Source organism: Schistocerca serialis, chromosome 4 (genome assembly GCF_023864345.2).
Source record: "Schistocerca serialis cubense isolate TAMUIC-IGC-003099 chromosome 4, iqSchSeri2.2, whole genome shotgun sequence".
Lineage (NCBI taxonomy): Eukaryota > Metazoa > Arthropoda > Insecta > Orthoptera > Acrididae > Schistocerca > Schistocerca serialis.
Genome location: NC_064641.1, coordinates 221,591,466 through 221,606,294, shown reverse-complemented (window position 1 = coordinate 221,606,294; position 14,829 = coordinate 221,591,466). Strand labels below are relative to the sequence as shown.

At 43.9% G+C, this 14,829-nt stretch overlaps 1 protein-coding gene across 1 annotated transcript in view; it reads left to right on the top strand.

The window, feature by feature from the left end:
• Window positions 1-14,829, top strand: part of LOC126474883 (uncharacterized) — a 409,432-nt gene that overhangs the window by 285,361 nt on the left and 109,242 nt on the right. Inside the window, exon 6 of the mRNA XM_050102374.1 lies at window positions 12,019-12,211. Within this exon, the coding sequence (XP_049958331.1) occupies window positions 12,019-12,211 (193 nt within the window). The remainder of the gene's footprint in view (window positions 1-12,018; window positions 12,212-14,829) is intronic.

Sequence of the window (14,829 nt, the reverse complement as noted above, 5' to 3'; positions counted from 1 at the left end):
TTTAACATAAAGTCCATGAATGGCTGCAGATGGGCTTCAAGTAGCCGAACATAACCATTTTCAGTCAATGATCGGTTCAGTTAGATCTGATGACCCAGTCCATTCCACATAAACACAGCACACACCATTATGGAGCCACCTCCAAGCCTTCACAGTGCCTTGTTGTCAACTCGAGTCCATGACTTCACGAGCTCTCTGCCACACTCGAATGCTACTATCAGCTCTTACCAACTGTAATCGGGGCTTCTCTAACCTGGCCACGGTTTTCTAGTCGTCTAGATTCCAACCGAATTGGTCACGAGCACAGCAGAGGCGCTGCAGGCAACGTCTTGCTGCATGCAAAGGCACTCGCATCAGTCGTCTGCTGCCATATCCCATTGAATTCCGCAGCACTGTCCTAATTGACATGTTCGCCGTACGTCCCAGTGTTGTTTATCTGTCAGCTCTGACAAGTCTACGCAAACGCCGCTGCTCTCGGTCGTTGAGTGAAAGCCGTCGGCCGCTGCGTTGCCCTTGGTGAGAGGTAATGGCTGAAATCTTGTATTCTCGGCAGCCTATTGACGCTGTGTATGTCGGAATACTGAATTCCCGATTTCCGAAATGGAATGTTCCATACGTCTAGCTCCAACTACCAATCCGCGTTCAAAGTCTTAATTCCCGTCGTGAGGCCATAACCACGTCGAAAAACTTTTCACATGATCACCTGAATACAAATGGCAGTTCCGTCAATGCACGGCCCTTTTTATACCTTGTGTATGCAATATTGCCGCTATCTCCATTGATCGTGACCGGGCCAAATATTTCACGAAATGAGCATCAAACGAAAAAACTACAAAGAACGAACTTGTCTAGCTCGAGGGGCAAACCAGATGGCGCTTTGGTTGGCCCGCTAGATGGCGCTGCCGTAGGTCAAACGGATATCAACTGTGTTTTTTTAAATAGGAACCCCATTTTTTTATTACATATTCGTGTAGTACGTAAAGAAATATGCATGTTTTAGTTGGACCACTTTTTTCGCTTTGAGATAGATGACGCTGTAACAGTCACGGCTCACAATTTTAGATGAACATTTGGTAACAGGTAGGTTTTTTAAATTACAATATTGAACGTAGGTACGCTTAAACATTTTATTTCAGTTGTTCCAAATGTACCTTTGTGAACTTATCATTTCTGAGAACATACGCTGTTACAGCGTGATTACCTGTAAATACCACATTAATGCAATAAATGCTCAAAATGATGTCCGTCAACCTCAGTGCATTTGGCAATACGTGTAACGACATTCCTCTCAACAGCGAGTAGTTCGCCTTCCTTAATGTTCGCACATGCATTGACAATGCGCTGACGCATGTTGTCAGGTGTTGTCGGTGGATCACTATAGCAAATATCCTTCAACTTTCTCCACGGAAAGAAATCCGGGGACGTCAGATCCGGTGAACGTGCGGGCCATGGTATGGTGCTTCGACGACCAATCCACCTGTCATGAAATATGCTACTCAATACCGCTTCAACCGCACGCGAGCTATGAGCCGGACTTCCATCATGTTGGAAGTACATCGCCCTTCTGTCATGCAGTGAAACATCTTGTAGCAATATCGGTAGAATATTACGTAGGAAATCAGCATACATTGCACCATTTAGATTGCCATCGATAAAATGGGGGCTAATTATCCTTCCTCCCATAATGCCGCACTATACATTAACCCGCCAAGGTCGCTGATGTTCCACTTGTCACAGCCATCGTGGATTTTCCGTTACCCAATAGTGCATATTATGACGGTTTACGTTGCCGCTGTTGGTGAATGACGCTTCGTCGCTAAATAGAACGCGTGCAAAATATCTGTCATCGTCCCGTAATTTCTCTTGTGCCCAGTGGTAGAACTGTACACGACGTTCAAAGTCGTCGCCATGCAATCCCTGGTGCATAGAAATATGGTACGGGTGCAATAGATGTTGATGTAGCTTTCTCAACACCGACGTTTTTGAGATTCCCGATTCTCGCGCAATTTGTCTGCTACTGATGTGCGGAGTAGCCGCGACAGCAGCTATGATATCTACTTGGGCCCCATAATTTGTTGCAGGTCGTGGTTGACATTTCACATGTGGCTGCACACTTCCTGTTCCCTTAAATAACGTAACTATCCGGCTTACGGTCCGGACACTTGGATGATGTCGTCCAGGATACCGAGCAGCATACATAGCACACGCCCGTTGGGCATTTTGATCACAATAGCCACACTTCAACACGATATCGACTTTTTCCGAAATTGTTAAACGGATCATTGTAACACGGATAATGTGGTGATGGTGATGAGTCCCATATTCCTTTGCAGAGCGTAGGGGAGCGACGCGGGAGACCCGCGCCGCCTTACTAGGCAGGGTCCTAGTGGAGGTGGTTTGCCATTGCCTTCCTCCGACCGTAATGGGGATGAATGATGATGATGAAGACGACACAACAACACCCAGTCATCTCGAGGCAGGAAAAATCCCTGACCCCGCCGGGAATCGAACCCGGGACCCCGCGCTCGGGAAGCGAGTACGCTACCGCGAGACCACGAGCTGCGGACACGGATAATGTATCACGAAGCAAATACCGTCCGCACTGGCGGAATGTTACGTGATACCACGTACTTATACGGTTGTGACTATTACTGCGACATCTATCACAAAGCGAAAAAAGTGATCCAAGTAAAACATTCATATTTCTTTACGTACTACACGAATATGTAATAAAAACTGGGGATTCCTATTTAAAAAGAAAAACACAGTTGATATCCGTTTGACCGATGGCAGCACCACCTAGCGGGCCAACCATAGCGCCATCTGGTTTCCCACTTTTGTCACAGTGTGGACAACGTTGCTCAGCTTGTATTTTATCCCTCTTCCCTTCAAAATTTCGATTCGTGTTTTCCAATCAATACTGTCAAGAGCTTTCTCTACATATTTGTATTTTCTAAGATAAGTAGTAGGGTCAGTATTGCCTCCCATGTTCCTATGTTTCCGCGGAACCTAAACTTATCTACCTCATAGATCGGCTGCTACCAGTCTTTTCATTCTTCTGTAATGTATTTTTGACAATATTTTTCTTCCACGAGTTATTAAACTGTTGTTTCGGTTATATTTTTACTCATCAGCCTCTGGGTTCTGTAATGAATTTTTGGTAGCATTTTTCAATCACGAGTTATTTAAGTGTTGATTCGGTAATATTTTTACTCATCAGCCTCTTGGTTCTTTGGCACTAGAATTATTACGTAGTTCTTAAAATACGTAGGTACTGCACCTCCCTCGTATATCTTGAATACCAAGTGAATAATTTCCTTGCCGCGCTGGGTAGCCGCGCGCGGTCTAAGGGCGTCTTGTCACGGTCCGCGCAGTTCCCCCCGTCGGAGGTTCGAGTCCTCCCTCAGGCATGGTTGTGTGTGTCGTCCTTACCGTATGTTAATTTAAGTTAGATCTTACCACAAATTTCCAAAATAATTTCCTCATGGTATGTTCTTCCAAGGACCTCAGTAACTCCGACAGAGTGTCATCCATGCTAGGCGCTTTGTTTCGGCTTAGGTCTTTCAGTTCTATGTCAGATTCTACTCGCGGTATCGTATCTCCCATCTCATCTTCAACTACTCCTCTTTCCTTTCCACAATACTCACCTTATATGTAGAGAAAGATCGGCAGTACTCAGCTACTCGGGATTCATATGCCAGCTTAATGTATTTTTAGAAACAACTAATTCACAACCCGTTTAACAGACACAGAAAATCACTACTGAACCAATGAACATTCGACAGGGTGTCCACGTTGGGGGACGTGTCCCAAGAATAACCCACCGCCGACGGTTTAATGTTACCGCGGGCTGTCCCAACCGCAGCGAAGGACAACCACATCGTTGGCCCCGATTTATCGCCCGTACACACTAAGCAAATCTCGGCCACATAAGTGGTTGGAGGTCGTTCGTTGGCCTTCGTAGTCCTAGTGTGTGCACGCGCCTTAAGACGAAGCTGGATCGCACTCTCAAATTTCTTTAGTCCGATTTACTTTCGTTGAAATCATCGGTGATGAACGCGACACTGTAAAACACTGAAGTGACATAAGTCATGAGATTGAGAAATGCACATATACAGGCGACGGTAGTATCACGTGCACAAGGTATAAAAGAACAACGTAATGGCGGATCTGTCATTTGTACTCAGGTCGTTCACGTGAAAAGGTGTCTGACTTGATTATGGACGCTCGACGGGAATTAACAGACTTTGAACGCGGAATGGTAGTTGGAGCTACATGCACGGGGCATTCCATTTCGAAAATAGTTAGGAAATTCAATATTCCGACATCCACAGTGTCAAGAATGTGCCGAGAAACCAAATGTCAGGCATTACCTCTCACCACGGACAATGCAGTTCAAATGGCTCTGAGCACTATGGGACTTAACAGCTGAGGTCATCACTCCCCTAGAACTTAGGACCCACTTAAACCTAACTAGCCTAAGGACATCACACACATCCATGCCCGAGGCAGGATTCGAACCTACGACCGTAGCAGCAGCGCCTAGAACCGCTCTGCCAGACAATGCAGTGACCGGCCGCTTTCACGTAACGACTACAGCAGCGGCGTTTGCGTAGAGTTGTCAGGGCTGACAGACAAGTAACTGCGACAAATAACCGCAGCAATCAATATGGGACATACAACGCACGTATCCGTTATTAAGGTGCGCCGAAATTTGGCGTTAATGGGCTATGGCCGCAGGCGACCGATGCGAGTGTATTTGCTAACAGCACGACGACAACGTGAACATCAACAAAAGTAAAACATGGGGAATGGAATGTAGTCGAATTAAATCAGGCAATGCTGAAGGAATTAGGTTAGAAAATGAGACACTAAAAGCAATATATGGATTTTTTTATTTGGGCGGTGAAATAAGTGTCGATGACAGAAGTAAAGAGGAATAAAATGCAGTCTGTTAATAGCAAGAAAAAGCGTTTCCGAAGAAGAGAAATTTATTAACATCAAATACAAATTTAGATTTTGAGAAGTATTTTCTAGTTGTTGCACATGCGTTGCTTGAGCGCACGCGTTTCTGCTGTAGTCTGTGCGCCGTTGCGTGCGTCCTCCGTGAAGGATAGCCTCATCAATATCAGATCGATTGTCTTCCGACGAAATACATCACTGATCAGGGATCCGACAGTTTGTTGGTAAGTTTATGGAGGCGCGTGGCATTAGATGTCTACGCACAGGCCATGTAATTCGAGTAAATAAAGGGCCGCTGATATGCGTACGCGGTGATGTTGCACGATAGCGACCCAGATGGGTCCCATAGGATTTACATCCGGCGAATTTGATAGCCGAGACATCAACGTGAGTTTACAGTAGTGCTCCACAGACTACTGTAGCACGGTTCTGGCTCCGAGACACGGACAATTATACTGTTGAAAGATGACATAGGCGTCGGGGAAGAAATAAGCATGAAGGGTGGTGGTTGGCAGCTGTCAGCGTGTCTTCGGTTACTACCAAAGGTCCCATGCAAGAGCAGCAGGAGAAAGTCTCCCATAGCATAACACGTCTGTGGCGCGCTGCACGTTTCGAGCCGCCGTTCGCTCAATGGCGTCCTTTTTGGTGACGACCAGCGACCTAGTGCAGCAAAAATGTGATTCACCCGTAGAGCCGACACCTTTCGATTGATAGACGTTGAATCCCCATGGTCCCGTGCCCACTACAGTCTTAATTGAAGCCGGTCGGTGTGGCCGAGCTGTTCTAGGCGCTTCAGTCTGGAACCGCGCGACCGCTACGGTCGCAGGTTCGAATCCTGCCTCGGACATGGATGTTTGTGATGTCCTTAGGTTAGTTAGGTTGAAGTAGTTCTAAGCTCTAGGGGACTTATGACCACAGCAGTTGAGTCCCATAGTGCTCAGAGCCATTTTTTTTCTTACTGATTTGTTTGACTGATGGGGCTGCAAAGTGCTATACCACCTACTGCACTCCCCTGACTTAAGCCCTCGTAAGTTCAACTCGAATTCTAAACTGAAGGAAACACTTCACGGGATTCGCTTCAGTACTACTACAAATTCGTCGGGCAATAGACCGCGCCGCTCGAACTGTCAACACAACTGGCACTGCTAAGAGTATCGTACGACTTCCACATCGCTGGCAACGGGTTATACACAATGCTGGTGACTACTTTGAAGGTCAGTATATCTGTATTTCTGAATTTTCCTGAACATTTTTGAAATTCCTTCTTTCATCGCCGGCCGGAGTGGCCGAGCGGTTCTAGGCGCGTCAGCCTGTAACCGCGCCGCCGCTACGGTCGCAGGTTCGAATCCTGCCTCGGGTATGGATGTTTGTGATGTCCTTAGGTTAGTTAGGTTTAAGTAGTTCTAATTTCTAGGGGACTGATGACCTCAGATTAAGTTCCATAGTGCTCAGAGCCATTTTAACCATTTTGAATCTTAATTGAAGATGTAGTTGGGTCAATATGTGAACACGTAAGGCTAGTCTGCTGCGGAGCTCCATGTTCGACAATGTACGATGAACGGTGTGCTCCTAGACACTTGTGCGTGCACCAGCACTGTGCTCTTTCGACATAGATGCCACAGATCGCCATCTATCCTACTTTACAGAGCAGACAAGCCTTCGAACCTCACGTTCAGTGAAGAGTCGCGGACGTCCAAACATTTAGCGCTTAGTTGTAGTTTCACTGTCAACTGTGTTTCCATAGATCCTTACGACAGTAGCACTTGAATATTCAACCCTCTTCGCCAATTTCGAGATACTCATTCACAGGCTGGGTGATATAATCTGTCCTTTGTCAAAGTCGGTTTTTCAATGGAGTTCCCAATTTTCAGCCGATATCTTAGCTAGGGCGATCCCCCGTCCGCGTTTGCTTTGCTTATATGCTTTTTTTTACCGCGTCACATTCCCTCAACGCCACCAGTCGGTATCCAACGTCGTGGTGGGCAGTGATCGTAATGTTTTGGCTTATCATTGTATAATTTGCCTCATGAGCATGCAGTGTTGCAAACACCTGGCTTGTGCTGTCATAAGTCATCTTTGACTTTCTCAGAATCGGAGAGGTTTTTGATGAAGGACGAAAGATCTCTTGCTCGCTCCTCAAAATCCGTACTAGTATTATATTATATGAAATACGAAAGTAACTCTATCTTTTACGTTCTCACAACTATATCGTTGAACTAACTTCGCTGAAATTTGGTAAGGAGTTAGACTGAAACCTGAGAGAAAGCATGGACTACGTTAGAACGTGTGTACTACACGATATTTACTGACTGGATGAATATTACGCATAGTAGGAAAAAATATTTAATCTTTATTCCCTTCGTTACCAAACACTGATGATTCCTTGACGGCTTAACCGATATCTTCTTTTGGTCAAATTTTCTTCCCTGTTCGATTCAGTTCCACATTAATTATTCAATCCAGCCATCTAATCTTCAGGATTCTTCTGTAGTACCACATCTCAAAAGCTTCTATCCTCTTCTTGTCCAAACTGTTTAGGGCCCACTTCCATACAAGGCTACACTCCAGACAAATACCTTCACTTTCTAGCACTTAAGTTTATATTCTATTTTAATAAATTTCACTTTTCGCAATTGCATTTCTTGCCATTGCCAGACAGCAATTTATTTCCACTACAATTCAACCTTCATCACGTATGGTGCTGCCGAAATAGAAAAACTCATTTACTGCTTTAAATGTCTCATTTCCTAACCAAATTCGGCCAGCGTCGCCTGATTTGATTCCGCGAAGCATAATCGAAGCATTTAATAGACTACATTTCATTACCCTTCCTTTATTTTTGTTGATGTTCACCTTTAACCTTTTTCAGGATAATATCCATCCCGTTAAACTGCTCTTCCAAATCCTTTGCCGTGTACGACAGAATTAAAATGTCTTCGCTAATCTTAGATTTTATTTCTCCTTCCTGAATTTTAATTCCATTTCCAAATTTGCTATTTGTTTCCTTCACAGCTTTCTCGATGTATGAGCTGAATAAGATCGGGTATAGGCTAAAACCCTTTCCCACCACATTCTCAACTGTTAATTCCTTTCCACATCCTTCGATTCATAAACAGTGTCCCAGTTTCTGTACACGTTGCAGATAACCTTTCATTCCCCTTCTTTTATTCCTGCTACCTTCAGAACATCGAAGAGAATCTGCAGGTGTGTTTTCACTTATAGTATGGATATCTGCACCGTTGAAGTAAGCAAATCACCATTCCATCTCAAATTCCGTGGTTCGTGGAGGGAGAATAACGTTAAACTGACTACTATTATTTAATAAAATATTGTGTTATTATGTTACGTAACCCTGGATTACGAAATCCACATAAAATTGACGATTTGAGCAGGGTATAAAACAGGACCTTTTGCACTTAATTTGGTATGTAACATGCCACAGATGATCTAATAATTTTAACTAAAGAGTGCATAACCTATAATTAATGATTTCCTTTTAATAAAACTGGAGTTGCAAAATTTACAATGGTTTGGTAGCAATGTCATGTTTTCCCCGTTTTAGTGTTCAAGAGTTAAGAACTTACGTATTGTAGTGACTATTTAAAAAAAAGTGCATTTTACTTTATTGAAATTTCTTTTATTTGTTGAATGGGTATATGAGAATAAAGAACAGTATTATTCTTTGTTTCCCCTCTGCCTAATGCCTGTTTGTTGATTGTAGTGGAACCTCGTTGATCCGGATTAGGGTGGGACGATAGGTCATTCAGATAATCCGGGAAGTCAGAAGAAATTAGAATGATATGTGATAAACATACACGATATATTTACTTTCACGTAACGGCACAAAAATTATACTTAATTTTCACACAAACATTGATCAGATATTGAAATAATCGTGTGTTCCTACACTGAAAAATCGGTAATTTTCTTATGAGCCAGATTCGTACATCATTTATGTGCGACACCTTTATGCAGGCGTTTCACCTGCAGTAGTTCGGCCGAACGTTGTTACTGCCTGGCATTCCACGTGAACCATTATTTTGTCCATCTGCGTTGTTGACTCTGCGCGTATCACAATGTGTTCAGACAGTACCAGCTTCGCCAGCTAATCCATCACACTACCGTCGCTGTCTGCAGGACACGAAATGGCTCGATTTCGTCATGAAAAATCAAACTGCAGCCAGCGTCATTGTCATTTTGCAGCCACTGATTTACGTCTCCAACACTTATACATGAACATCATTTTCATATTATTCAATTCCAGATCCAGCAGCAATGTTTTTGAACAATTCTCCTTCATCTATCCTGCGCAGTGCATGTTACCTCCTGCTCATGGAGACTACCACCTTGTTTCTCTTTGACGTCATCTTACGGTCGCAATACACGTGGCAGTACGGTACAGTAAAGCTAAATGTCGACTTATTATTATTATTTTGGAACTCTTCCATTTGGTCCGTGTTTGCATAGAAAAACAGTAATATCAGGAATTGAGTCCGCCTTGATGCAAAACACCTTGTTATTCGTTTATTACTTTATTATCCCAAACTAGTTTAAGCGACAAGTATCACCATCATTAGTGTGGTTGTTTTAATCTAAAGCATGCAGAAAATGGCATGACTCTATAAACACAGTAAAACGTCATTACATTTTTACAATTCGTCTTTTGAAATATAGTTTTCTATTGATACTTTCATACTACCTTATTTATTGTATGTTACAGCATGTTTTAAGCAATTATTGGCACTGTTTGCGACATATTTTTCTGTGCTCTTTTTTTCTGTTGCCGTCTTTTTACTTAGCGAACATCATGTCATCTGCAAACCATGTGAGCGGCTGTTAGTAAACAAATACCAAAAGGTGAACTTCGTATGTTAGCAGTATGTACTTGAGTTTGTGGTGGTGGTGTGGAAACCAGTTATTTGGTGTGTAATGAGGTGTTGCTTAGCTATCCGTGTACTCACGTTCGTTGGATGATATGTAGCTGCTTTTATACACAGAAAAATAAAACTTTTGCACTTTGTTACTGATCCAGAATATTACGCCATCTTGCTATTCTCGCGTGTCGCGAGAGGCGTATCGCATGTGGCGAGAAAGGCTATGAAAAACTGTAGCGCGAATTACGACGACTTCTGTTCATTGTCTATGTCTCTGTGTGTAATGTGGAAGTGGTTCTTTTGCGTGTGTGTGCTTTCTATTCTATGTCCTTGGTCAGTTCTCTCAGAGCGGTAAAGAGTGTGTTGTTGCAGAGTATTGTGTTTTCATTTATTACATTTTCCCTTCGACTATAGCCTTTTGTATGTAGTAATTTTCTTCTATTGTTAGTTGTCGGTATAGACTGTTGCTGTTTCTCAGAATGCGTAGATCGTTTTCGATATTAGTGGGGTTATGGTTTTTGTTCGTTAGATGTTCTGCAAAACTTGAATGTGTGCTGTCACTCTTTAGAGCTCTCATGTGCTCTGTGTACCTCGTTCGGAAATTTCTGCTTGTTTGTCCTATGTAGTGGGCCTGACAGGAGTTGCAAGTGAGTTGATATATTCCAGCATTGCTGAATTTGTCTCAGGTTTTTCTGACTGGTCTTAGTCTTTTCTGAACTGTATTGTTTGTTCTGGATGTTATTGGGATCCCTTGCTTTTTCAATATGTTTCCTATTCTATGAGATATTTTGTTATTGTGTGTTAGTGTGTACCATATCTCTCTTTTTTCTGAAGTGGTGTGGTCTGCTGTGTTGTCTGTGTGTACTGCATGTTTCCGTTTTACCTTGTTGTTGAGTTTGTTTATGATATCTGTTTTGTAGTCGTTTTCAACAGCAATTTGTTTGATTATATTTAGCTCCTGTGTGTAGTTTTCTGGTTTAAGAGTTGTTCTGTTTATCCTGTGGAGCATGTGTGTGAAACTGGCATATTTATGCACTGTTGGATGGTTGGATGGTTCAAAATGGTTCAAATGGCTCTGAGCACTATGCGACTTAACTTCTGAGGCCATCAGTCCCCTAGAACTTAGAACTAATTAAACCTAACTAACCTAAGGACATCACACACATCCATGCCCGAGGTAGGATTCGAACCTGCGACCGCAGCGGTCGCTCGGCTCCAGACTGTAGCGCCCAGAACCGCACGGCCACGCTGGCCGGCGGTGGTTGGATGAGCTGTGGATATCAGTGGTTCTGGGTGTGGGTTTTCTGTGGATGGAGAATTCATGTTGGTAGTTCTTTCTTGTGATTGTAAGATCCAAGAAATTTAGTTTCTTGTTGTTTTCTATTTCCATTGTGAAGTGGATTTGTGGGTGTACTGTGTTGATGTTACTGTGTAGCTCTTCTATCCTGTTATGTGTTTCATGTACAAGACAGATTATGTCATACACATACCGGTACCAGTCACAAACTATATTTCAAAAGACGAATTGTAAAAATTAATGTTTTACTGTGTTTTTACAATCATGCCATTTTCTGCATGTTTTAGTATTTAAAAAAAAAACCACTGATGATGGTGATATTTGTCGCCGAAACTAGTTTGGGATATTAAAGAAATAAACGAATAACAAAGTGTTTTGCATCAAGGCGGACTCAATTCCTGATATTACTGTTTTTTTAAATGTCAGCCGGCCGGGGTGGCCGAGCGGTTCTAGGCGCTACAGTCTGGAATCCGCACTACCGCTACGGTCGCAGGTTCGAATCCTGCCTCGGGCATGGATGTGTGTGATGTCCTTAGTTTAGTTAGGTTTAAGTAGTTCTAAGTTCTAGGGGACTGATGACCTTAGAAGTTGAGTCCCATAGTGCTCAGAGCCATTTGAACCATTTTTTCTTTAAATGTCGACTTGTTGACTGACACCTTTCCAGGATCTGTTTGTTGTGACTGAATGAATTTTAATTTAGTGACTCTATTACGTAGGAAGTAACAAATACTGATAGTTACTGTATTAAAGAAAAACGGTCCAGATGAACCGATGATCCACGTTAATAAGGTTCCACTGTAATTGACGGGGCACTTGCCATATTGTTTCCGTGCACGGGGAGTGCTGGTTGACCATCCTAACACAGCAAAACGTGCGTGTCGCCAGGGCTCCGGGGACCTGCCGCTGCACACGTTCTGGGTTTCGGCGGGCCGGCGCTACCGGTTCCGCGTGGTGAACGCCGGCGGCGGCGGCCACTGCGCGGTGAACGTCACCGTCGAGGGCCACCGCATGCTGCTCATAGCGCTGGACGGCGCGCCCGTCAAGCCGCAGCTCGCCACCTCCGCCGTCCTCGCCTCTGGTGAGTCGCCTCGCTCCTCCACCTGTACACAGACCCAATAGAGCACTGCCGAAGGCGACAGCGTAGCTAGGTCTCACACGCTACCACGCGGGTAAGCACTCGCCGACTGAGAGCAGTCTACAGGTGCGTGGTCGCTCCACACCCCACAGAAACAAAGCTGTTAGCTTCGTCGCAACGGAACGCGAGTACATTAGCACGGTTTCGACGAGCTTAGATACCGATCTGATCACAAGGTCACTGATAAATACTTCCTTACAAGGGTGAGAACTACACTAGTTAAAATTTGCTACACCAGGAAGAAATGCAGATGATAAACGGGTATTCACTGGACAAACATATTATACTAGAACTGACATGTGATTACATTTTCACGCAATTTGGGTGCATAGATCCTGAGAAATCAGCACCCAGAACAACGACCTCTGGCCGTAATAACGACCTTGATACGCCTGGGCATTGAGTCAAACAGAGCTTGGATGGCGTGTACAGGTACAGCTGCCCATGCAGCTTCAACACGATACCACAGTTCATCAAGAGTAGTGACTGGCGTATTGTAACGAACCAGTTGCTCGGCCAACATTGACCAGACGTTTTCAATTGGTGAGAGATCGTTTTGCCATTCGTGCACCCAGGTTCGTCGCTGAGTACACCATCGCAGGCACTCCTGTCTGTGATGAAGCGTCAAGGGTCACCGCAACCATGGTCTCCGAGCTGATTGTCCATGCTGTTGCAAACATCGTCGAACTGTTCGTGCAGATGGTTGTTGTCTTGCAAATGTCCCCATCTGTTGACTCAGGGATCGAGACGTGGCTGCACGATCCGTTACAGCCATGCGGATAAGATGCCTGTCATCTCGACTGCTAGTGATACGAGGCCATTGGTATCCAGCACGGCGTTCCATATTACCCTCCTGAACCCACAGATTCCATATTCTGCTAACAGTCATTGGATCTCGACCAACGCGAGCAGCAATGTCGCGGTACGATAAACCGCAATCGCGATGGGCTACAATCCGACCTTTATCAAAGTCGGATACGTGATGGTACGCATTTCTCCTCCTTACACGAGGCATCACAACAACGTTTCACCAGGCAACGCCGGTCAACTGCTGTTTGTGTTGAGAGATCTGTTGGAAACTTTCCTCGTGTCAGCACGTTGTAGGTGTCACCACCGGCGCCACCCATGTGTGAATGCTCTGAAAAGCTAATCATTTGCATATCACAGCATCTTCTTCCTGTCGGTTAAATTTCGCGTTTGTAGCACATCATCTTCGTGGTGTAGCAATTTTAATGGCCAGTAGTGTAACAACAGATGTCACCCTCCCCCCCCCCCCCGCCCCTCATTCCCCTCTCCCCAAGAAACCACCAGCAATTTTTCAAGATCATCCAGGGCAACCCCACCCCTCCACTCCCCCTCCTTCCACTGGACCAATCAGATTCAAGCACCCCACCCCATCTTAATCTTTTACAACTGGGGCAGTTGAGTAGGTAGCTTCATACTGGAGCTGTGCAGCATAGGGGGAGGTTCAGATTGTATCTATTTGTTAGTAACAAATTACTGCAATTTCTTTAATTCATGTCACTGGAGTTCTATTTGTTAATAACTATTTAATATTAGATGTGGTTTTCGTCAGTCGAGGCGGTAGCAGAGACCACCCCCAAACAAACTAAGTACTCTCTTTTTTTCCACACTTTTTGTATATTTCCCAAATTTTACTTACTTCATCCAATTACGTGAGTGTGACCTATTGTTATCGACGTAACGTCAACACCACATTCTGTCTATTTCATGATAGTGACAGCCAATCCCAGAGCAGTATGTGTCCAGAATATCCGAATTGGTTATAATTCTTAAGTCACCATTACATTACTACTGTGTGTGTATTCGTGTATGTGTTTTATGTCATAGGTTTTGCGCTAGGAACGAATAAATTCGTAGAAATAATGAAATCATGACTTATTAGTGATGCCACAGCAAATTTTATAAGCATTGCACTTTTGCCGAGATCCAACAAAATGTAGTGTATGTATAAGAAATACCATACCGCGGTAGATAAAACCCTGCTGAGCCACCACCACGTTTTTAGATTCACTGATGTGGTTTATGTTTTAAAATGAGGGCATTGTTAGAAATAATGACCAATTCATACCAAAATTCTGATGTTTCCAACCAAAGGTACTGTTTGTAAGAGAGTTAGCACATCGCTACAAAATATATACAGTTAATCTTCCAGAAACAGGACTTGACTTGCGAACAACACGTGGACAGTGACTGCTGGAGAAATGGCCTGCACATACATGATAACAGTAGAATCACTGTCCAGCTCCAATACTGAGTTATCTTAACTGTTATCATATAGTGTGGCTTAGTCCAACGACGACGAAGCCTTTCTTTTGTTCGCGTGGACCTTCTGGTATTAATAATGCAGCACGACATATCATTACAGTTCCTTGTCTTTAAACAGAGAGCAGCAGACGATGTGAATACACCACAAGAAACTGTTTGCCCCCCATTGTGGAAAGACACAAGAACCAAAGTATGACACATGTTGCAATACACCGCATGGAACATCTCCAAAAGAAACATGTTTCCAGTGGCAGTGTGTCCTTGGATTAAGG